The 25,026-nt window shown below is 44.3% G+C and overlaps 1 protein-coding gene across 2 annotated transcripts in view; it reads left to right on the top strand.

Annotated features, from left to right (window-relative positions):
- SLC35G1 (solute carrier family 35 member G1) overlaps positions 1-25,026 on the top strand; it is a 59,260-nt gene that overhangs the window by 20,187 nt on the left and 14,047 nt on the right. The window contains exons 2-3 of one of the 2 annotated variants that reach the window (XM_068257596.1): positions 12,990-13,167; positions 18,230-19,694. In XM_068257596.1, coding sequence (XP_068113697.1) covers positions 12,990-13,167; positions 18,230-18,989 — 938 coding nt within the window. In that variant the 3' untranslated portion in view covers positions 18,990-19,694. Of the gene's footprint in view, positions 1-12,989; positions 13,168-18,229; positions 19,695-25,026 lie in introns of those variants that run through there. The other variant, XM_068257595.1, reaches the window with a different exon arrangement.

Raw genomic sequence — 25,026 nt, 5'->3', positions numbered from 1 at the left:
CTGAAGAGCTGCAGCCACTGGAATGCACTCAAGAAGCCACCCTGCAGTGTTAGGGAGTCTTGCCTTGAACTCCTTACTGAGAAGGTACTGACCCTAGCCAGGATTAAAACCTTGGTCTCCCATGTCAGAGGCAGAGGCCTTAACCAGTACACTATCCAGCCATTTACATTGCTCAGCTCACTATATCTACAGTATGAAATGCAAAAACAATAACAGTCTGTGTAGACTAAACACCAAAAGAGGCTGTGACATATTAAGGTGCAGTGCAAGTTACAGTGCCTCACAGACAGAACCAGTACAGCGGCATCTAGTCTGTGGACCTGAGGGAGTGGGGGGACCCAGGTGGGGTGGAGTCCATGGATTGAGTTTAGGAGGTTGACTGCAGAGGGGGAAAAAAAGTTCCTGTGTCTTGCAGTCCTGGTAGAGATAGCCCGAAATCTCCAGCCTGATGGGAGCCGACTAAAGTAGCGGTGGCCTGGGTGAGAGGGATTGTTTGCAATCCTCAGCGCTCTAGAGCACAGTCTAGTGTTATAAAAGAGGTTGAGTGGGGGGAGTGGTTTCCCAATGATTCTCTCAGCTGATCTGATGACCCTCTGAAGTTTGTGTCTGTCGCTGGTGTGTCTTTCGCTGGCAGAGGAGCCAGCGTATCAGACCAGGATGGAAGAGCAGAGGAGAGATTCGGTGGTGACGGAGGAGAATCTTGTCTTCTGTAGCCTTTTTAGAAGACCATAAATTAGGAACCGGCGAATGAACCAGGGGATGCAAAGATGAACGGGAAGACTCTAAGAGATCCAAGGTGAATATGTAACCCCCTCCCTCCCTGAGAGTTACAGGTATCCTTTAAATACAGAAGCCTCGATACACATAGAAAAAGAAACATTTGGCTATGAGATGTAGATGGTACATTAAAACCTGTTCTGGAGACTGGTTTCAAACCTCCTTATATGAACATATGTGTTATCTGCAGCAAAACAGGTGTCCTCTGCCATTAGCCGAGCCCTCCTCAGCGGTGAGGAGGTTCAATAGGGTCCTTCAGCGAGGCGTAACTTATTCTAGGCCGGTATCTTCCACATTTTGTTTGCAGAGATCTCTGTAACATGCAGGGCTGAGGTGAAGGGTATATTCCACACACCGCTCTTATCAGAGGTTCAGCCCTGTTTCCTCACTAACCGACGATAACACTCTCACTCGTAGATAGAATATCGATACACTGGGTAATTATTAAACAGTGCAGGTCATGTCTTTAGCTGAGTCATTTTTACCATGAATAATGATGTTTTGTTTATAGGTAATGGGTTGTGCTTCAGCCAGTGCCGTGTGTACCCTGGTGGACCTGACCGGTTTGAGGGGAGCATCTAAATACTAAAAATGGTCACTAAAAACAATAAAAATCAGTTTTAAAACATGGCTCTATTTTACTCCATTTCTAAAAGCGCATCTGGACTAAAAGTTCCTCCAGTTGATGACATCTTTGCCATAGCTAAATAGTCTTGATGACTGACAGGAATCCCCTCAGGCAAGAGTCCGGAGTTAGCATTTATACTTACCTGGGGCTTCCTCCAGCCCTATGAGGTCAGTGGGCTCCCTCGCTGTCCTCTCTGGCGGCTCGATTATTTCAATATGAAAAGTTCCCGGTATTCTGGCCAGTCATCGGCTTCTTTGCATGCACGGGCAGGCCACGCACGTGCCCGGAAACATTTTTCGCCTGCGCACGGGAGGTGATACAGGAGGGGGACAGAGGAGGACTGCTTTCCATACATTCCTGCTCCCCCCGTTTTTACAATTTTTGTTTCAGCTCTGGTATCCTTTAAGGATCCGAACACAATTGCAATCAATAGTAAGCAACAGTTCACATGTCGTTTTTTTTCCAATCAAAGGAAAAGTTCCCAACTGTGGGAGGGACAGTCTCTCTTTGGGAACAAATCCGGCTGTCCCTCTTCCTGCCTCATGTGTCCCTTTTTCACGACTGATGTACGGATCTCTGTGAATATTTTTATTTTTCTACTTTATGTAGTGTTTAATTGACTACATTTTACTGCCATCCTTTAAATTGATGCCTTTCTTATTTCCAAATGTTAATATTAAGGACATCTAATGATGATAGGGAGGACCAGTGTGGTAAGAATGATAAAACTACATATTTTGCTTATGGATTCTTTGTGGTATGCATGACTAGGGGGTGGGACAGGGGCATGTCTGGTGGTGTGGCAGAGGTGTGTCTTAACCACTTGAGGACCTTGCCTTTACCCCCCCCCCCCCCCCTTAAGGACCAGCGCTGATTCTGCTGATCTGTGCTGGGTGGCCTCTATAGCCCCCAGCACAGATCAAACACCAGGCAGAGCAACCAGATCGCCCCCCTTTTTTCCCCACTAGAGAGATGATGTGCTGGGGGGGTCTGATCGCTCCTGCCTGCGTGTGGCTGGCGGGGGGGGGGGGGGGGCACCTCAAAGCCCCCTCCACCGCAGGATTCTCCCTCTCCTCCCTCCCTTCCCCGGAGATCAGAGGCTGCACAGGAATGGATCTGTCCTGTGCAGCCTCTAACAGGCTCCTGCCTGTCATGTGACAGCGATCCCCGGCCGCTGATTGGCCGGGGATCGCTGATCTGGTACAACGCTGCTACTGTTAGCAGCGTTGTACAAATTTAAACAAAGTGGATTATTTCCGCTTGTGTTTACATTTAGCCTGCGAGCGGCGATCGGCGGCCCGCAGGCTATTCACGGAGCCCCCCGCCGTGAATTGACAGGAAGCAGCCGCTTGCGCGAGCGGCTGCTTCCTGATTAATTAGCCTGCAGCCGGCGACGCAGATTTGCGTCGCTGGTCCTGCAGCTGCCACTTTCCTGACGTGCGTTATGAGTGTGCGGTCGGCAAGTGGTTAAGTTGTTCCTCTTTCTTATTTCGTAATAATTGGGAGGTATGCATAGGTACAATGTTCAAAACGTATGCAATCTTAACCGATGTTGTGTATCACACCAGGGGGCACCAAGGGTGTAACTACATGTACTCCGCTGTTTAGTATTTCTCGCGTCTGCACTAACCCCCCCCCCCACACACACACACACACACTCACACAGCAGAGTACTGATTAGTGAATGGCAACATGCGTTCCCAAAGCCGATCAGAGCCCCGTAGTAAATGATCATCCGGCATCAGTGAGATGCCGATAGTCATTCACAAAATGGAAGTAAAAACACACAGCTAAACACTACGCCCTGTGTACTATTCAGTACAGAGGATAGTGTGGGGGCATCTAGTGGACAAAAATAAAAACACACCTATAACACCTATATAAGTTATATTAAAGAAAATAAAAATACATTTCCCACTAATTTTAACCCCTTTTTTCCCCTTTGCTATAGTTATGAAAATAAAACATTTGTTTAAAAAAAATCATAAATAGTTACCTTAGGCACTCATTTTTTTAATATGTATGTCATACGCGTATATCACTATTATTATTGCAAATTAGGGTTTTTAGTTATTGATATAGTATAAAGAAAAGGAAAAAGTACACCTTCACTTCCAAATAAAATATTATTGCCATACATTGTACTAGGAACATAATTTAAATGTTGTAAGAACTTGGACAAAAGGGCAAATAAATCGTGTGGGTTTTATCCACCCGAGCACATTTTATTTTAAGAATGTAATGGCTGAAAACTTGAGAAATAATGATTTTTCTTTTTTTCCCTTCTCATTCCCTTTAAAGTGGCTATAAAATAAAAAAATTCTTAGCAAACAAGTACCACTCAAAGAAAGCCTAATTTGTGGTGAAATACAACAACAATATATAGATAATTTTGGTGTGATAAAAAGTGATAAAATTATTGGCGAATGAATGAGCGGAGCGTGCTATGTGATTATTGCTGTGGTTTTTAAGGGGAAGTAACCTGTGGTGGGGAAGTGGTTAAAAGGTACATAAGATGCGCTCTGTAGAACAAGTGCTAAGGCTATTGAGCTGATTTAAATTAAAGGTCAACATTTTAGCTTGACTAGGATTCAATGATCCAAACAAAGCAAACAGTAATTGCCATTTAGCGATTGTATTCATTGTTTACCTCCAGTGACTCAGATAGGATTAGTGTATATAGCTGAGAACATACTGTTAATGGTTATACCGATTACCTTCCCTGTATGCAATCAAATTCACTAGGGCAGCCGTAGTGTTGTGAAACCAAATTAATAATGGGTTATAACTTACTAGTGACCTTAGCCCGTTTAAAAACGGGCTAGGTCTGTCTCCGCGAGCCTGCCGCGCGCATGCGCGCTCCCGCCCATCGCGCACGCACACCCGCTGCACGCCCGCGCACACGTGCGCACCGGCTGCACACACGGCCGCCCGCCTGGCTACGTCCCTCTCGTCCTCCCTGTGTGAGGCTGGGTCCGTGCTGCGCACATGCTCAGTAGCAAAAAGCACGGACCCAGCTACACTGAGACAACCGCAGGGACAGTTGCCTATTATTATAGAGGATTAACATGCATTATCCTATCAGATATTGAGGCGGGTTATGAGGTTATCTAGTTTAGTGTTATATTCCTATGAATTTATAATAAAGGTTCACACAACATTGTGCTTTTTTATCTAATGTATTGATTTACCTAAATACCCCTAGATGGTTTTTTGGGGGGGTCAAGTAACACAGGCTTATCTATTATCTCCGATATTGTGAGAGATCGCGGAAAAGCCGCCGCATGTGCTACCGAGCAGGCGGCTGATTCCGCGTCCAGTGCGGCGGTTTGCACGCGAAAGCGTGTGTTTGGTAGCAGGGCAGAACGCTGAAAAGCCGCCGCATGCAACAACAGTAAGGCGGCGGGTTCCGCGTCCAGCGCGGCGGTTTGCACGCGGCAGCGTGTGTCTGGTGTGGCTGAGTCTGTTAGTGCCCATAGGCTTAGGAATACACACGCGCGCGCTGAGAGGCAGAATTCTTATACTAAGCAGAAAGAGTCAGCTGACCACGCCGATCAGCTGAATCCAGAGCAGGATACTATTGGTTGAGCAATTAGGGGTGGTGCTGGTGAGCACTACTCCATATATAGTTCCTGCTGGTCACTTGCAAGTTGTCTGCCGTTGCGATCACTACGTGGAAGCACTCAGACCTAGTCAGATCCTCAGTGTGTTTGAACCAGGGTGACCTGGGAATACACACTTAGCCAGATTATTTGAATTGTATTTTGTTTATGCTTAAGCTAGTTCCAGGGTGTAGAGACCAAGGACCTCCCACCCAGCTTAGGGAACTGTGTTATCATCTGTGTTATACCTTAAGCTAGTTCCAGGGTTGTAGAGATCAAGGACCTCACACCCAGCTTAGGGAACTGAGTTATCATCTGTGTTATACTTCAGTCTAGTTTCAGGGTGCTGAGACTACGGACCTCGCACCCAGTCTAGGGAAACTGTATTATCATCTGTGTATTCTTCAGACTAGTTCCGGGGTGCTGAGACCAAGGACCTCGCACCCAGAATAGGCATTGTTTGATAAATGTTATGACTTATAGCTTTTCTGACTACTCTTCTGTCTTCTGATTCGGTACCTCGTATATCTGATATTCCGTTGCCAGGACCTGCTTGACTTTGATACCGAATCAGCCTTCTGTCTTTGTACTTTATCTGTCAGTGTGTTGCCGACCCGGCGTGCCCGACCTCGAGAGCTATCTCTCCCGTTTAAGAGATAGTCTCCAGATCAGATAGTGACATCCATTTTAGGTGTCACTCACTCCTAGGCCCTTCCCGTCTCCAGCCTGACTCCTCGCCTCGGAGAGCCTCAGGCTGCTGGAAGGTTCCTGTGTTCTCAGAGCAGTGTCTCTATATTGTCTATCGCCTGCTCAGCAGGTACATCACTCAAAGTATTACTGTTACACCAAACACTCACATATCCATAGGTGTCCAGAGGTTAGCAATATATCTGATTATCGGTGATACTGCAGATCATCAATAATCGGGTATATATCTGCATTCTTGGTGATACTGCAGATCACCAATAATCAGATTCTCTCTGCGTGCTGACATCAATAGTTACAGAACGGCATACCAAACCCAAATGGACGCACTTCACAGCCGTCTTAATGCACTCACCACCTTGGTGGAAACTTTCATCCGAGTGCTAGACAGTCACCAGACTCAAATCAACGCTTTGCCTGGGACTGTGGAAGTCTATCAGACGGCTGTGGACGCAGTGCAATCTCCTCCTAGCACAGACATACGTATGTCTGTGCCTGAAAGGTTTTCTGGCCACAGATCTGACTTCCGAAACTTTAAAAATCGAGTGTTGTCATACTTTGAGTTGAGACCTAGTTCCTCAGGAACTGTAGCACAGAGAATTACGTTTATCAAGACATTATTGTCAGGAGATTCCCAGACTTGGGCATATAGTCTCCAGCCAGGTGATAGCGCGTTAGTGTCAGTTGAGGCATTTTTTGACGCTATGGCCATAATTTACGATGATCCGGATGATGCCTCTACCGCTGAGCGGAAGCTCAAGACATTACGGCAGGGCAAGGGTCCGGTGGAAAATTATACAGCTGAGTTCAGGAAGTGGGCAGTTTCAGCTAGATGGGACTCATTCGCACTTCTGGACTGTTTTTTATCAGGGTTGTCAGACGCGGTCTCTGATCTGATGTTGGGTCACCCCGAGCCGAAGTCTATTGATGAGGCCATTTCATCAGCCATCAGAATTGATCGTCGCCTACGTTATCAGAGACAGACTCGGGGTAGGAACGATGTGAGATATGTTTCCTACACCGTACCTCAACCTGATTCATTTCCATCTGATACATCACCACCCGACTCACCTCCACCAGAACCAATGCAGATTGGGCGGTCGAGGTTGTCCCAGGTGGAGCAGAAGCGCAGAGAGACAAAACAGCTCTGTCTATACTGTGCAGAGGAGGGTCATAAAGTTCAGAGTTGTCCCAAACGGTTGTTTCCTCTGGATGATAAACGTCTCCTTCTTCCTTGCACTATATCTTGGCAAGATAAGGCAGAGAATACTGAGGCCTTCATTGATTCAGGCTCAGCAGCTAATTTTATGGATTACGAATTTGCTAAGAAATTGGGGATTCCGATCTCCCCTTTAAAACAATAGATTCAGGTCACTGCGGTGGATGATTCCCCTCTGCAGAGTAATCACCCTCTTTCCCAGACCCCAGATTTGGGGGTCACAATAGGGATCTTGCTTGCATAAAGAAAGTTTATCATTTTTTGTGTTACGAATGGCAACCTCCACGATCATTCTTGGCATGCCATGATTACAGATTCACTCGCCTCAGATCAATTGGGCCACGGGTCAGCTAACCAGCTGGTCTGCCCACTGCTATCATCATTGTCTTGCGAAAGTAACCTTTGGTAAAATCAAGACTCACATGGAGGGATCAATATTCAGAATTTGCAGACGTATTCAGCCCCAAGTCAGCAGATAAACTTCCTCCACACCGTCCCTTTGATTGCCCCATTGATCTCAGGTCTGGTTGTATGCCCCCTAGAGGTCATCTCTATAACTTATCTGGGCCAGAGAAATTGGCCATGCAGGAATACATCCGAGAAAACTTAGCTAAAGGTTTTATTCGCCCTTCTCGATCTCCGGCCGGGGCAGGGTTCTTTTTTGTGAAAAAGAAGGATGGTGGCCTATTCCCTTGCATTGACTATCGGGGTTTAAATAAAATCACAGTAAAAAATCGCTATCCTTTGCCGTTAATAGACGATTTGTTTACTCAAGTCACCAATGCTAAGATTTTTTCGAAATTGGATCTGAGGGGTGCTTACAACCTTGTGCGAATCAGGGACGGTGATGAATGGAAGACGGCCTTTAACACACCCGACGGGCATTACGAGTACCTAGTGATGCCTTTCGGGTTGTGTAATGCCCCGGCCGTCTTTCAAGAACTGATCAATGAGGTCTTTAGAGAGGTTTTGGGCAAATTTGTTTTGGTATACTTAGACGACATTCTAATTTTCTCGTCCAACCTCTCAGAGCACAGAGATCATGTTAAGTTTGTGTTACGGAAGTTGAGACAAAACATGCTGTACGCTAAGCTGGAGAAATGCATATTTGAAGTGACCTCTGTTGCCTTTCTAGGGTACATAATTTCAACTTCTGGCCTCTCTATGGACCCTGGGAAAGTTTCAGTTGTGTTAGATTAGCCTCAACCAGTGGGATTGAAGGCTCTCCAGAGGTTCCTGGGGTTCGCTAACTACTACAGAAGGTTCATAAAAGGGTACTCTACGGTGATCTCACCTCTCACCAGTCTCACAAAGAAAGGGGCAGATACTCACCACTGGTCCCCTGAGGCCCATGATGCTTTCTCCACTCTAAAGAAATTGTTCTGTACTGCACCCATTTTGAGACATGTTGACACCACCTTCCCCTTTATCGTGGAGGTAGATGCCTCAGAGGTAGGGGTAGGGGCTGTGCTGTCTCAGCGTTCTGGGTTGCAGGGAAAGTTACACCCCTGTGCCTATTTTTCACGTAGGTTTTCACCCGCTGAGAAAAACTACGATATAGGCAATAGGGAACTTCTAGCCATTAAGTTGGCCTTTGAGGAATGGCGACATTGGCTAGAGGGTGCAGAACATACCATTACTGTCTATACTGACCACAAGAATTTGGAGTACATTGAGGGCGCTAAGAGGCTTAGCCCCCGACAGGCTCGGTGGTCATTGTTCTTCTCGAGATTCAGATTTGTAATCACGTATACCCCTGGTAGTAAAAACACCAAAGCTGATGCTTTGTCCAGATGTTTTGAGCCCGAGACAGCACAGCCCTCTGACCCAGAAACCATTCTGCCGCAGAAAGTGGTTCTGGCCGCCACTGAGACCTGGAGGGGCTGGACTAAGACGTTGAGTCCGTTCCAACAGGATGTACCTGAGGGTAAGCCTGAAGGAGTCATGTTTGTACCACTGCCTTTTTGTCTACAAATACTGTAGTTGTTTCATTCTCACAAGAATGCTGGGCATCCTGGAGCCACCAGAACTCAGGACCTCGTAGCGAGATGTGCCTGGTGGCCTTCATTGGCAACTGATTGCAAAGAGTATGTAAGAGAATGCGCAGTGTGTGCGAGAAGCAAACCCTCCCATCAAGCACCTGTTGGGACATTACAACCACTGCCAGTCCCGAGGGAACCATGGACCCATCTGTCCATGGATTTTGTGGGCGAACTCCCTAGGTCTGAAGGCATGACGGTCATTTGGGTGGTAGTCGATCGTTTCAGCAAGATAGCCCATTTTGTCCCCCTGAAAGGACTCCCCTCGGCCCAGGAGTTGGCCGATCTCTTCATCCAACATATTTTCCGGCTGCATGGTATTCCGGAAAATATAGTGTCAGATCGGGGAGTCCAATTTGTTTCTAAGTTTTGGAGGGCATTCTGCCATCAGTTAGACATGGAGCTATCTTTTTCATCAGGCTACCACCCACAGACCAATGGCCAGACCGAGAGAACCAATCAGTCTCTGGAACAGTTTTTGAGATGTTATGTGGCAGATGTTCAAACTGACTGGGTCAAATTCCTGCCATTTGCAGAATTTGCACACAACAACTTGAGGAGCTCCTCCTCAGGTTTTTCTCCATTCCAGGTGATGACTGGAAGATCACCTAAGTTCACCCCATTGCCAGTGGCTGCCACCCTGTTTCCAGCCCTGGAGGATTGGCAGAGGTCCTTGAAGCAGACGTGGGAAATGGTAGAAAGAAACTTGAGGAGGGCTTTTCAGAGTCAGAAGAAACAGGCTGATAAAAGACGTTCATAGAGTGGGAGTTTCTTCCAGGTGACTTGGTCTGGGTGTCCACACGACATTTGGCTCTGAAGCAACTGTCTCCCAAGTTAGGTCCCAGATTTGTGGGTCCGTTTCCTGTGATAAAGAAAATTAATGATGTCACTTATGCCATTGATCTCCCCGCCAGCATGCGGGGTGTGAGATCATTCCATGTGTCCTTGCTCAAGCCGGCAGTGCACGTGGATTCCACTCCCCCCCCTGTGTTGATTGATGGCCAACCTGAATATGAGATTGAGAAGATTCTTGACTCCCGACTTGTGCAGAACCCTGTGCAGTATTTGGTGCATTGGAAAGGGTATGGCATTGAGGAAAGAACTTGGGTGCCAGAATGTCGCATGCATGCAGAGGAGTTGAAAAGGGAGTTTCATAACTTGCATCCTGAGAAGCCGGGCAGAAGATGTCCGGAGTCCACTCCTCGGGGCTGAGGCGAAGAATTCTTATACTAAGCAGGAAGAGTCAGCTGACCACGCCGATCAGCTGACTCCAGAACAGGATACTATTGGTTGAGCAATTAGGGGTGGTGCTGGTGAGCACTACTCCATATATAGTTCCTGCTGGTCACTTGCAAGTTGTCTGCCGTTGCGATCACTACGTGGAAGCACTCAGACCTAGTCAGATCCTCAGTTTGTTTGAACCAGGGTGACCTGGGAATACACACTTAGCCAGATTATTTGAATTATATTCTGTTTATGGTTAAGCTAGTTCCAGGGTGTAGAGACCAAGGACCTCCCACCCAGCTTAGGGAACTGTGTTATCATCTGTGTTATACCTTAAGCTAGTTCCAGGGTGTAGAGACCAAGGACCTCACACCCAGCTTAGGGAACTGAGTTATCATCTGTGTTATACTTCAGTCTAGTTCCAGGGTGCTGAGACAACGGACCTCGCACCCAGTCTAGGGAAACTGTATTATCATCTGTGTATTCTTCAGACTAGTTCCGGGGTGCTGAGACCAAGGACCTCGCACCCAGAATAGGCATTGTTTGATATATGTTATGACCTATAGCTTTTCTGACTACTCTTCTGATTCGGTACCTCGTATATCTGATATTCCGTTGCCAGACCCTGCTTGACTTTGATATCGAATCAGCCTTCTGTCTTTGTACTTTATCTGTCAGTGTGTTGCCGACCCGGCGTGCCCGACCTCGAGAGCTATCTCTCCCCTATAAGAGATAGTCTCCAGATCAGATAGTGACATCCATCTTAGGTGTCACTCACTCCTAGGTCCTTCCCGTCTCCAGCCTGACTCCTCCCCTCAGAGAGCCTCAGGCTGCTGGAAGGTTCCTGTGCTCCCAGAGCAGTGTCTCTATATTGTCTATCGCCTGCTCAGCAGGTACATCATTCAAAGTATTACTGTTACACCAAACACTCACATATCCATAGGTGTCCAGAGGTTAGCAATATATCTGTATTATCGGTGATTCTGCAGATCATCAATAATCAGGTATACATCTGTATTCTTGGTGATACTGCAGATCACCAATAATCAGATTCTCTCTGCGTGCTGACACCAATCGTTACAGTTATTATCAGAGTTATTTGAGTTACAATAGAGTTGAATGGAACTGGGATTCCATATTAAAGTGGACCTGAACTCAGAACTTCCTCTCTGCTCTAAAAGATAAGCAACAGCGTAATAACCTTTAAAGAAAAACATTTCCTTGTTACAGCGTATAGATTTCCTTCATAGATGATGCAGTGTAGTTACTTCCTGGTTTGCTGGGAGCACAGAAAGGGATAACCTCCTGTTTACATATTAGCTTTCAACTCGCAGAGTCATCACACAGCTGGGAGCGCAAATTACAATGGCTCATTACTTGCTGAGAATGGAGGATTAGACACTCTGTTCTCTATATACACATGCAGGATGGACACAGAGGGGATTTGTTCTCCTTCTCTCCTGTGCAAGAGATCAGGTCCACTTTAAAAGTAAAGCGAGAGGGATATAAAGGTTGCCATATTTATTTTCTTTTAAACAATAACAGTTGTCTGGCTATCCTGCTGAACCTCTGTCTTTAATATGTTTAGCCACAAACAAGCATATGCAGATCAGGTGCTCTGAGTAAATTCTGACAAGATTAGATGTTTCAGGTGTGTGATTCAGACACTACTGCAGCCAAATAAATCAGCAGGGTTGACAGGTAACTGGCATTGCTTAAAAAGAAATAAACATTGAAACCTCACTTTATGTTTTTTTTAAGTGGGAATATATTGCCAAAACTAAAATTTCAGTAACTATTAGTTACCTAAATCAACATTTGAAAGCATTCCCAAGCATTCCCTGTGTGCAAAACCGTTTAACTTCACTGCAAAGAGCAGTAGAAGCTTGCTTTTCTCTGGCTCATCTACATCACCAATATGTTAGGTGTGTTGATGCAGGATTATACAAATTCTGTATGCAAATATGTGCGACTTGAAAATACCCCAATCAAAGTAAACCTTGCTGGATCCTGATTGGTGAATTCTTTAAGCTAAATAAAATCACATACAAAATGTACATAATTCTGCATCAACTCAAAATTATTTGCATCTCATTGACCATCCCTAAATATCATCAGTGTTGGGGGGCATAAGCTTCAGAGATCCTCCAATGTAATTAACCACTTGAAGACCAGCCCATTTTTCTATGATCTGTGCTGGGTGGGCTCTTTAGCCCCCAGCACAGATCAGGTGGCAGGCAGGGCGATTAGACTTCCCCCCTTTTTTTCCCACTAGGGGGATGTCCTGTTGGGGGGGGGGGGTCTGATCACCACCGGCAATTTGTGCCTAGCAGGGGGGGGGGGGCACCTCAAAGTCCCCCTCCGCAGCGATATTCCCCCTTCCTCTCCTTCCCTCCCTCCCCTTCTCAATATAGGCAGTACAGGACAGCGATCCGTCCTGTACCGCCTCAGATAGGCTTCAGCCTATGGGATGGGCCGGGGATCGCCGATCTCCTTTACCTGTTACAGCAGCGCCGTAAAATGTAAACACCGGGGATTACGTCCCCGGGTGTTTACATTTAGCCTGCGAGCCGCTATCGGAGGCTCGCAGGCTGTTCACGGAGCCCCCCTCCGTGAACTGACAGGAAACGTTTCCATAGAAACACAGGTGCGACCAGCCGCTGCCGATAGGCGTGGGCTGGTCGTTAAGTGGTTAAGTTGATTCTGACTAGTTATGGGTGATACAATTAGCTGATTTGTCTCCTGATTGAAATTGGCTGCCAGGTCATCACTCCTGTTCTGTGTTGCCTTCACAGGGAAGCGGAAATGCATTTGCCCCGGCCTCGGCATCTTCTACACCATCGTGTCCACCTTCCTCTTCTCGTCGAGCGCTTTGCTGGTGAAGAAAATTGAAGACGTGCACTCGGTGGAAATCAGTGCTTTCCGTTGTATTTTCCAGATGCTGTTTGTCCTCCCCGGTTTAATTTATTACAAGTGAGTATGAAATAAAGCAAATAGTTCTTCAGTGATTCTGAGGACCAACTTCCATGGTATAATGTGTATATCAAAAAACAACAGCACTTCCGGATAAGTCCAGTAACATAACTCCTAAGAGAGTTCTTCCACCGAATAATAGAAAGACACACTCACCAACTTCACCGACTCTCACCACAGGAGTCAGCCACACATTGGAGGGTCTCACCCCCCCCTCCCAGGCTATACGATCAGCTGCAGCACCTGAAGTCCTGTCGTTATGGTGGTCTCTTTCCACTCTCCAAGCTTCACTGAGGTTACACTCCTCACTTCCCCACTTCAGAGGATGCGATACAACGTGCATTCAAATGTTATCCCCCCACCACACAGGGACAACTAAAGCAGGCCAAGTGGTTCCACGTTACCTCAAATGAATATAAAATGATCCATAGCATATAAACGTATAGTGGTCAATGTACAGGCATAGAGTTTTTGCCCGGGCTCTCCCCCATGCGCTACTCTGGATTAGCTCTCAGCTGGATACCGGACTTCTGCTCTGCTCTGCTACACTTCCGGCACTTGCAACTCCACCTCATCCACTAGTCTCCTCCCTACGCATTTAGTGCATCAGCACTCGTCGGGGGCCCAAAACCTGTAGGGCGGAGACTAGTGCATGAGGTGGAGTTGCAAGTGTTGGAAGTGTAGCAGAGTGCAGGTCCGGTATCCAGCTGAGCTCTAATCTGGAGTAGCGCACAGGGGAGAGCCCTGGCAAAAACTCTATGCCTGTACATTGACCACTACACTTGTGAGTGTTTTAACCTTTTTAATACATTTTCTAAAACGCTTTTACACTATGGATCATTTTATGTTCATTTGAGGTAACGTGGGACCATTTGGCCTGCTTTAGTTGCCCCTCTGTGGTGGGGGGATAACATTTTAATGTACATTGTATCACATCCTCTGTAGCGGGGGAGTGTGGAGTGTAACCTCAGTGAAGCTTGTAGAGTGGAAGGAGACCACCATGACAACAGGGCTCCAGGAGCTGCAGCTGGTCGTATAGCCTGGGAGGAGGCTGAGACCCTCCAATGCGTGGCTGACTCCTATGGTGAGAGTCGGGGAAGTTGGTGAGTGTGTCTTTCTATTAATCACACTAAGTTAGTAACGACTGGTATACTGCATTGAAGATTAAACAGTCGGTGGAAGAACTCTCTTAGGAGTTATGCTACTAGACTTATCTAGAAGCGCTGTTGTTTTTTGATATATGGTTTAGTGAACTTTACAATAGTGCACTAGAACTTTCCCTGCAGTGTGCAGAGTGTGGATGTAAACAGCAGCGCAGTGTTTATTGAATATTTTTGTTTGCTTTTACACATTATAGGCCTCAATTCACTAAGCAGTTTAGACTAGTCTACTGATGGTTTGGTGTAATTTTTTAGACCTGGTCTAAAACATCTGATAATTAGGTCGATAAAGTAGGGGAAATGATCAAAAGATGCAATTCACAAAGGCAAACAAGGAGTAACCACGCCCACTTTTTCTGTCAGAGATTAGACTAACTGATTTCTGTCAGTCATAGCTACCCGTTTGTGAATTGCATTTGATAATTTCCCCTGCTTTGCAGACCTAATTATCGAATGTTTTAGACTAGGTCTAAAAACAGGTCTAAAACATTTGGTAATTATTAGTAAATTCCCTTTTGATGCAACTGATTTACACCAAACCATCAGTAGACTAAAAACCATCAGTAGACTAGTCTAAACTGCTTAGTGAATTGAGGCCATTGCAGCAGCTATAATGGCATAATGTGGCCAGATTAGGTCCCCAACTAAAGCTACGTATAATAGTCATCCAAAAATAACAAGGAAGGGCGTGTCCCCTGAGAACCTTCAAAAAAAGAGTCACAATGATGGGAAAACACACCGTTTATCGTCCCTGTAGACCAATCCATGCTGGCGGATCTATGTGGATGATAATCGGAGTTGGTTGAAAACAAATGTATCAGATCAAAACCCTAGTGTGTGGCTAGCTACATATGTCCAGATCCTCGGTTTTGAGCTTCAACTAATTGATTAGTAGACCATTACTGTCCTTCTGTTGAAAGCAAGTGAGCCTTGTTGCCATCAGATGTAGTTCATTCGTTGCCGCCTGGGATTCTTCATTTACTAATGATAGCGGTCTAGCATATGTACATAGTTTAGGAATTAGTATAGATAGAGACACCATTAGTATAGATAAGAGACACTTACGGCCCTTGTATGATCACATCCAATAATAGCCCATAACCCATGAGATTATTGTAATTCTGCCACGTGTGCCAATTTAACACAGCTTAGGAATAGACCAAACCAAATGTACTTTCTGACCATTTTGAGAGGCCCAATTCAAGTTTGTAGACAAATCAAAATCATTTGCCTATCCTTTGCCATCTCCTCCTTGTTTACCACCTTCTCTTCATTCTAGATCTTCTGCTCTCCTTTTTACCTTTCTATTTTCTTCTTATAGTACTAGCATACTGGATCCTTTACTCTTGGTTGGCAGGACTACAGCTTACTCCTGCGTGAAGCTACATGCAGAGTTTAGAGACAGGATTGGGTTGTTATATATACTATACAACACTCAATTACTGGTATATTAGAGCATGTCCACTCACCTTTTAAATATCGGGGGGACTTTGGACTGGACCAAACGGTAGGGAAGAGGCGACCAAGTTTGATAAATCATACCATAGTCATCCAAAACTAACAAGAAAGGGCGTGTCCCGTTACAACCTTCACAAAAAAGAGGCACGATGATGGGAAAAAGAGGCACGATGATCGGAGTTGGTTGAAAACAAATGCATCAGACAATGACAAATGATAGCTTGTATGAAAACCCTAGTGTGTGTCTAGCTACATATCTCCAAATCCTCCATTTTGAGCTTCTCCAAATCCTCCATTTTGAGCTTCTACTTATGGAACAGTAGAACGTTACTGTGCCGTCGTTGAAAGCAAATGAGCCTTGTTGCCTTCAGATGTAGCTCATTCGTTGTGGTCGGGGATTGTTTACTAATGACGGAGTTCTAGCGTATGTACGGAGATTAGGAATTAGTATCGACGGAGACACCATAGTTACCAGCTTCTGTATGATCACATCCAATAGAGGCAACCCACGAGATAATAGTAATTATATCAAATGTGCCAATTTAATATAGCTCAGGATTGGGCCAATCAAATTTACTCTCTGACTGTTTTGAAATGCCCAATTCCAAGCTGCATTCAGTTTGTACGCAAGTCAAAATTATTTGCCTATCCTTGACCATCTCCTCCTTGTTCACCACCCTCTCTTCTTTCTACATCTTCTGCTCTGCCTTTTACCTTTCTATTTTCGTCTTACAGTACTAGCATACTGGAGTGGTCCATTACACTTGGTTGGCAGGACTACGGCTTACTCCTGCTTAAAGCTACATGCAGAGTTTACTGACAGGATTGGGTTGTTATACTATACGACACTCAATAACTGTTATATTACAGCACGTCCGCTCGCCTTTCAAATATTGGGGGGACTTTGGACTGGACCAAACAGTAGGAAAGAAGCTACCAAGTATGATGAAATGTATTAGTAACAATTAAAGGAAGAAAATGTTGTGGCTTACTTCAAACGATGACACAAATATTGCCTAAAAAATGAGAATAGAGGAATTGCACCTTGGCAATGCGTTTCATGAGGAATAGCACCAATTTTTCAGGTTGGTATACAGTGCAATCTACCAATATTCACCTGTCACACACCTTCTAGGCCTAAGTCTAGGCCTCTGTGCCGGTGCTCGCCTCCTGCAGGTACACCACTCCTGCATCAATGTAGTACAATTGGACAAACGGAGACAGCACACAAATGGCTTCAGTCAAAAACTGTATTGGATAGCATGCAGAGGCACACGTACGACATGTTTTGGGCGGAGCCCTTCCTCAGGTGTGCCACACCCATCATCAGTAACACCTGAGGAAGGGCTGTAGAGTTGGTTTAAAAAAAATCATCCTACTCAGTTTATGAAACCACCGACTCCAACTCCAGGTACCCAAACTTGCTCTGACTCCACAGCCATCTCTGATTCCTCATTTTATGAAACCTCTGAGTCCAGCTACCCAAAATTGCTCTGACTCCTCGACTCTGACTCTATAGCCCTGGTTCTGAGTACCTCCTCCCGATACATGGCCACTAGCAACCCAGGTTGTTGGCTGGAGACAATTTTTTTTAATTGAAGATAGTGACTGCATCCACAGCTAGCACAGGATAACTGAGTAGAGATGGGTTTTCTTCACATGGGCTACTGATAGTTGCATATATAGCAACCCATCCTTGTGAGTAGTTAGCTTCAAGCTTCTTCTCTTTCACCTTTTACTGACGACACTACACTATTTGGGCTCCCGCTGTCCTTGTGCTATTTCTTTTGAAGGTTTCTGTTTTTTTTTTTTAACCTTCAAACCTCAGGCTGTGCTGATATCCTTTCAGATAGGTTGTTATAATATGGCCTGTTTCTTCTTTAGTGTTTATACTCTTATTGACCTCTTGAGTGTCCTGCTTGTACTTGTTTGTACTTTGTTTTATTACTGACTGCAAGATGATAATATGTGATATATCCAGGTTTCGATTCAATAACACTTTGTTGTTAAAAAAAATGATTTAATAGAGCTAAATAATGGTGGAAAACACAGGAGGACATAACATATCTAGAAAACCTGGGCTGGATTTATTTTAAAAAAATGTGTTGTCTATTACGTGGCAAAAGTTTTCATTTCTAGTCCGAGTCATGTTAGATTATAGCATAACTTACTTAGCTTTTAGCAATCAGTTCTATATTATGGTATGACTCACGGAATCCTGCCAAGGTGGAATAAAATTGGGCTGATTTCAAACTGCATAAATGTGTATACAGAATTGTTTGCATCTCATTGACTATCCCTAGTATCTGCTATTGGGTAGTTGAGTAGTTGATTCCAGTCCAGATTTGTTGGATGTTCTCCGAGGTTCTCCAGCATTAATAAGCCAGCCCTATCGTACATCTGGAATTGTTCTGTAATGTTCTTTGATCTTTTTTCTTTCACAGAACTGGCTTTTTAGGTCCCAAGGATCAAAGAATCTTCCTTTTCCTCCGTGGATTCTTTGGCTCTTGTGCCATGATTCTTATGTTCTACGCTGTCCAGTCCATGCCTCTGGCCGATGCCACAGTCATCTCCTTCAGCAGCCCAGCCTTCACCTGCATATTTGCCTGCATATTCCTCAAAGAGAAGTGCTCAGTATGGGACATAGTCTTTATAGTGTTCACCATAACCGGCGTTCTCCTCATAGCCCGTCCACCGTTCTTGTTTGGGTCAAATGACGAAGACCTTGTAGAGGATTACTCTGACCGCTTGAAGGGAACCATTGCCGCAGTGGGAGGTGCAGTTGGAGCTGCCATAGCTCTGGTGGTGATAAGAAAATTGGGCAAGTCCGTGCATTACCTGCTCTCCATCTGGTATTATGCCATCATTGGCCTGATAGAGTGCACCATTGCCCTGTTTGTTCTACAAGAATGGCGTTTGCCTTACTGTGGCATAGACAGATGGCTTATGGTATTTATCGGCCTTTTAGGAGTGGGAGGCCAAGCCTTTCTGGTTAAAGCTTTGCAGATTGAGAAAGCAGGCCTGGTGTCCATCGTAAGAACTATGGATGTGGTCTTTGCCTTTACTTTTCAGGCTTTGTTCCTCCATCGTTTACCAACCTTAATGACAATCGGTGGGGCTCTTTGTGTTGTGGCCAGCACAGCTGGTGCTGCTGTTGTTAAGTGGTACACTAGCTCAAAAAAGGCAAAAGAAAACCAGCTATAGGGGAGGCCTGGGAAAGGGGACAATACCCACCAAACAAAGCCTCCTTTACTAAGAAAAATAGCTCTAAAAGGGCTGCACAAATATGGTCAGTACTATCAGTACTGTGGTACATGTTCTTATTAGTTATGAAGCAGGTAAAACAGACTCGACCATAACTGGTAAGCTAAACCATCATGGCTACCTCTGTCTTCTTTACAGGAACAGAGGATTCTGGGAAGCATGGCAATGATAGATTTGCTGCTTGACTGTAATTGTCCACCAGGCCATGATGATAGTTCAGTAAATCTAAAAGACTGAAAGTCCTATTTTTTTTTTTTTTTTGTAGCTGATGCATAAAGATATCGCACTAATCTGTCAACTGAAACTTGAAATCTTGACTGTTTTCATGATTTTAAATCCACCCTGATGCAAAGCGCTGTGAAAGCTGCATGCATCGTTTTACAGCACTTCCAACAATGAGAGCGGCTGCTATCAGCCTGAAAATAATGTCATCTGAGTCTCAGTATTGGTCAGAGACTATCGGTCATGTTAAAGGACCAATAGGGGTGTGTAAAGGGAAGGACGTTCTTCCTGATAACCGTAGCAACAGCACTGATATTGTTTTGTCATGCAGATCGGTGATGAGGAAAAATACTGATTATTCTTTTCGCATACATTTTCATGTAAATAATGAAAATTCGACTTTCGAGCAAAAATGCCTTCAAATATCATTCCGTAATATGTTAAACGTTTTTAACATATTTTTGCGATTTTTTTTTTTTCTGCTGTAAAAGGTGTGATTTTTCGCATTTTTTGCTATTTTTTAGCTTTAAAAGGTAATTTGCTCTTTACTCATGAAGGGCAATTTAGGCAAAAATTCTGGCAAATTTGGCCAAAATTTCGGCAGTTTTTTTTGCGAAAATTGACATTGCGAAAATACAATGTACTTTTACAAATATTTTTAAAAACGCGAAAATGGCATTTTCGATGCGAAAATGACTGTGGCGAGAATTCGCAAGCAGCACTGAAGGTGATCTCTGATCGTGCGTTTTATCTTATATTCCATGTTTACTTTAAAGTGAACCTGAGGGGAAAATAAAAAATAGATAACTAAAATAGATACCAGAGCTTGTCAGATGTGCTCTCGTGGCCACACTCCTGTCCATGTATGAGCGTGGCCGTACTGCGCTGCACTTTTTCCTCCATGCAGAGTGGCTTTGTGCCACTGGGCATGGGTGGTCTGTACTTGCACATGTGCAGTAGTACTGTCATGCTTGTACACAGACGGGCAGTGCCGGACTGGGAGGAGGAAAAACTGAGGAAATCCAGCTGCTGGCCGAGTTATCATTCCCAATAGAAACCTACATCAAGTCTTCACTGTGAGCAGCAACAGGGGTGTTGCTAGGGTCCTAAGAGCTCTGGGGCACCTTTGTGCAACCTCACCAAAAAAGGGGTGTGGCCACACACGAGCATGTGGGTGTGGCCATGGGTGGAGCCTAAGTAAGCCTGTCCAGTAAAATGTTGGATGAATCCTACTCTACATTAATACAAAAAAATTGAGTAGAGCCTGACTCTCCCTGAGGGATATCCGGGGCACAAAGAACACACTTGTCACTAGGACATGCATTGTAGGTACTGAGTCAAGTATGATGCACTTGATATATATAAAGATTAAATATCAATAAAAGAACACCAAAACGTCCTGGTGTTTCATGCAGTGACACTAATTATATATCTATAGTAGTACTGTGTTGTGGGGGTCCTGGCTGATCCCCCTCCACTGAAACCGTGTGTCAGTGGGGTGTAGCTATCCCACACCAATACTACTGGGTGTCCTGCAGAGGGTGGTATGGACCTAAGTGTGGCCGCAAAAGTGGTTTTATAAACCACCTCAGCAAACACCTCAAGGTAAAAGTCCAATACACACCCCTTAGGGAGGCTAGATTACAATTGTGTTAAAAAACGTGCATAGTGCTGTACATATGAACCTAATGAGATCACATTTCACCTAAAAACGGCTTCTTCAGAGGTGCTATACATATATTACATAAGTGCTATACAACATACACATCACCAATAAATTAAAATAGCAAAATGCCCCCCATATCTGCTAGCCCCAGTCAGAGCTGGGATATCCGGGGCACCCCAGAATAGATCCGTGGCATGTGCCACTGATCATTTGGGGCTAGCAGCAACGCCCCTGAGCAGCAACACCTGATTACTGCTGCTTGGCCAGCAAGTGGATTTCCTCAGCTTTTCCAGCTCCCAGTCCGACACAGCAGATGGGTGCGCGACTGTGAAGAGTAAGAGTCTCGGGCAGCAGCGTTGGGGTCAAGGATGGTCTAGAAAGCCTCTGGAGTTCTCATTTCTTAGATAAGTAACTTTCATTTTTTTCCCTTACAGGTTCACTTTCATTCAGACCTACAGACTGAATTGCGACAATTTACATTTACCTTTGATCCAATCATTATATATTATATATTCATTTATATATTTATTCATAGCCTTCCTGTTATATTTATTTAAAATGTGCTTTTTCTTTAAATTAGTTTAAATGACAATATTTAGTTCTATTGAAATAGTAAATTATTTTCTACAGCTAGTCTTTTTTATGGCACATTACAAGTGCATGTACTGTATAATGGTTTTATTCATTTACAACATTTCTAAGATACAAGGTTTTTTTACAAATGCACTAAAAATATCTTATTTAAAACGTAAACCTTCTAGTTTCTCCACCCCCACCCCTCTTCCTCAAAAAAGCAACATATTATATATATCAAAAAGACAAATAAGGGGTACCTTGCTCAGCGTCACGCAAAAAAGGCCTGAAAGATAAATCGAATTTAAACAGAAATCGAAATTTTGGAATCGTCAAAGCAGGGATTTCCTCAATTACATCATTTCCACATGGAGGAAGCTTGAAGAAGCGACTTTAAACTTCCCTCAAGTCCTGGCGTGTGCGGCCCACAGCATCGGCAGTGTTGGACATACCTTCCGCACCAGTCCAACGCTGTCCGTCCTCTCTCGCCGTCTGCTGGCCCTTGTGCACGGCATACTTCCTGGTTCCTGTATGTCACTTGACAGAGAGAGACCCAGAGGGGGCACAAAAAAAAGACACTGAGGGGACAAAGGGGGCACAAAGAGAGACAGGGGGAGAGAGGCACAAAGGGGGAACAAAGTTTGATTTGAAGGAAATCGTGAATCGAATTAAAATTGGGATATCGGGCAGAAATCGCTCAATTCAATTTTTTCCTAGACTCGTTCAGGGCTAACGCAAAATACAAATTTTATTATGAAAATTTTAAACATCACCTGTTGCACATTAGTATTATTTGAAAACACCCCTTCCCCCTTAAAAATATGATATATATCTATATATTATACTATACATTATGGTTCTGATCAGCCCAAACCCTGATCATATAATTTCCCAAAATGACTGATCAGACAGCTTTTGCTTTCTTAGCTAAAAGTCCCCCCTTTTTCTCGCCTTAACATTTCCAGTGGCTGCTCAGTTGGTCATATGACTCTCCTCAGATTTGCTGAAGCCAGCAAGCTTTCCCACACAGCAGGTTTACTTGAATTTTAAAAAAAAAGTCTTAATTGCACAGGAAGGATATTTTTGACCCTTCCCAACCTTATCGTTTGCGTTATTAAAGAAAAACTTAAAGCACTTTCTCAAAGCTAGGATTAGCTTGTCATGAGGACAGGTTGCACATTTCTGAGAACTTGTTGGCCATTCCAAACTCTCAGGTAGTTGTAGTTCCAGAGATTTTAGCCTACGGAAGTAATAATGTGCACATTTTAGCATTTCCAGTAAGCAAAGTGTGGTCCTGCCTCCTTTTCAATGTTTCCTTATTGGTCCAAGGTGATGGGTGGCTTAACTGACAAAGAGGGAAACACCATAATCGGAAAAGAAGCCAAAGGAAGCAAGCTCTTTATGATCTTTTCAAAGATGAGTAATCTTTTCCCGAGAAGATTTTTTTATTTTTTTTTTACAAAAACCACTGTGAGATTTAGACACCCTACAGCGGTCTATATTCTCCTGGTTACTTGGGCTGGCTCCCAGCTCTGTCGTAGCTGAAATCTATTAATCTGTTTGCAATGTGTGGCTGAAATTGACCCCTCTCGATCACATTTCAGCCAGAGAGGGATCTATCATTTTGGCCATGTTGGGTGACCAACTACTTGTGTATGGCCACCTTTATACAAGTATATAGTGGTCTTTAGACAATTTGCACCTTCCAGGGAGATACAGACCACCAATCTCTACTCTACACCTCGATAGTTAACAATATAAACACTCAGTAGTGTGGCAGCTGGACTGCAATACACACTAAGCTTCTGACGAGGAGAGCTCTACAAGTCCTCTCTGTGAGAGTCCGTTCTTCGGGGGCTAACCCTCCTATTTCTGTTCTTGATGCCTGAAGGCTTAGTACTGTATTAGAACATTCTGTTTTTTAGCTAGAAATCTATTTTTCCAGTAAATTTAATAAAACGTGGTTGCACTTTTATAATCCAATTATGGTTTGTCATGTCTGATGTTCTCGTATGTGTGAAAAATAGCAATGTATTCTGCTTACTGTATATTATTTTTGCCAGATTCAAATACTTCTTACAACTATTTTCTTACAAATGTAGAGACCTTTAATAAAACTTTGAAGATAACCTTGTTTTTTATCACGGTGTGTTTATTTTATGTTCAGCACCTCCGTGAACGATCTGTTAAAATCTGTTGATTACAAGTAGAACAATGTGGAAGATGCCATTGTTGACTTTTGTTTTAAAATGTATTGCCGATATTCTCCCTCTGTAGTAGAGCCCACCTTGGTGACATATCATGGTATGGCGGAGGTGCGTTTTGGTATGCTGGTGGTTTTACTTGCCAAGAAATGTTCCCATCACTAGATCCCTGAAGCCATCTTGATCTTCCTCAGCCACTTGTCACACTTCTGCCACACTCCTGGTTTGTGTGTCTCATAGTGGTCCATGTAGGCAATCAACTAGAAACTCCCATATTTGTCCTTGGAGACACCAAGTTCAGCAGGATCCAGTCCAACTGCTGCAGAAGATCAGGATGCCATGATGACAGCAGGGAACAAGTATGCAGATCGGGTGTTCCATCTCCACTGGGTGCATGCTTTTTCCAAGCAAGGCTTTGGAGTCGGTAAAAAAATCATTCAACTCCAACACCGACACCACAGTTTATGAAACCACCGACTCCAGGTACCCAAAATTGCTCCAACTCCTTAGTCTAATACTTACCTGGGCTGTGGAGTCGGTACAAAAATCCTCTGACTCCTCAGTTTTATGAAACCTCAAACTCCATGTACTCAAAATTGACACCTCGACTCGACAGCCCTTCTTCTGGGTGCACATGGGTTTAGTGCAGGGACCAAAATTGCTAGAGTGCTTACCCTTCTTCTTGCTTTGTTAAGTACCGCTTCTCCCCCGAATTGCCTAAATCTAACCAATCCTCTTGCCCCCTCCATCTCACTCATGCAAGTCAAACTTATTAGCTTATCTTTGACCGTCTCATCCTTGTTCCATCACATTTTTTTCCAGATCCTCATCTCTCTTTTTTTCCTTTCATTTTTCTTCTTACAATACTGGCATAATGTAGAGGGTCCATCAGTCTTGGTTGGCAGAATTACTGCTTCCTCTTGCGTAAAGCTACATGCAGTGTTTAGTGACTGGAAGGGGTAGCTATACGATACAACACTTAATTACTGGTATATTGTCTGCTCACCTTTCAAATATTGGGGGAGGGGGGTAATGCAATGTACCAAACCTGGGAGCTCATGACCGGTGGAGGACTTTTCTCCAGATTGTACAAAATCAATGGTCATAACCTGTAAAAAGCTCACCATGAGGTAAAATTCATTTTTTTGAGCACACAAAAATATAAATTGGTGTACATTATAGTCCGCCATCTTAATGCGAGCGCAAACAAAAAATAAACATAAATATTAAAAACACACATGCTTACCATATGTGACTGACCTGGTGTCTAGTTGGAGTGCCACACACACAGAAAGAATTCATCCAAATACTC

Source organism: Hyperolius riggenbachi, chromosome 10 (genome assembly GCF_040937935.1).
Source record: "Hyperolius riggenbachi isolate aHypRig1 chromosome 10, aHypRig1.pri, whole genome shotgun sequence".
In the NCBI taxonomy this organism is placed as follows: domain Eukaryota; kingdom Metazoa; phylum Chordata; class Amphibia; order Anura; family Hyperoliidae; genus Hyperolius; species Hyperolius riggenbachi.
This window is presented reverse-complemented; position numbering and strand designations above follow the sequence as displayed.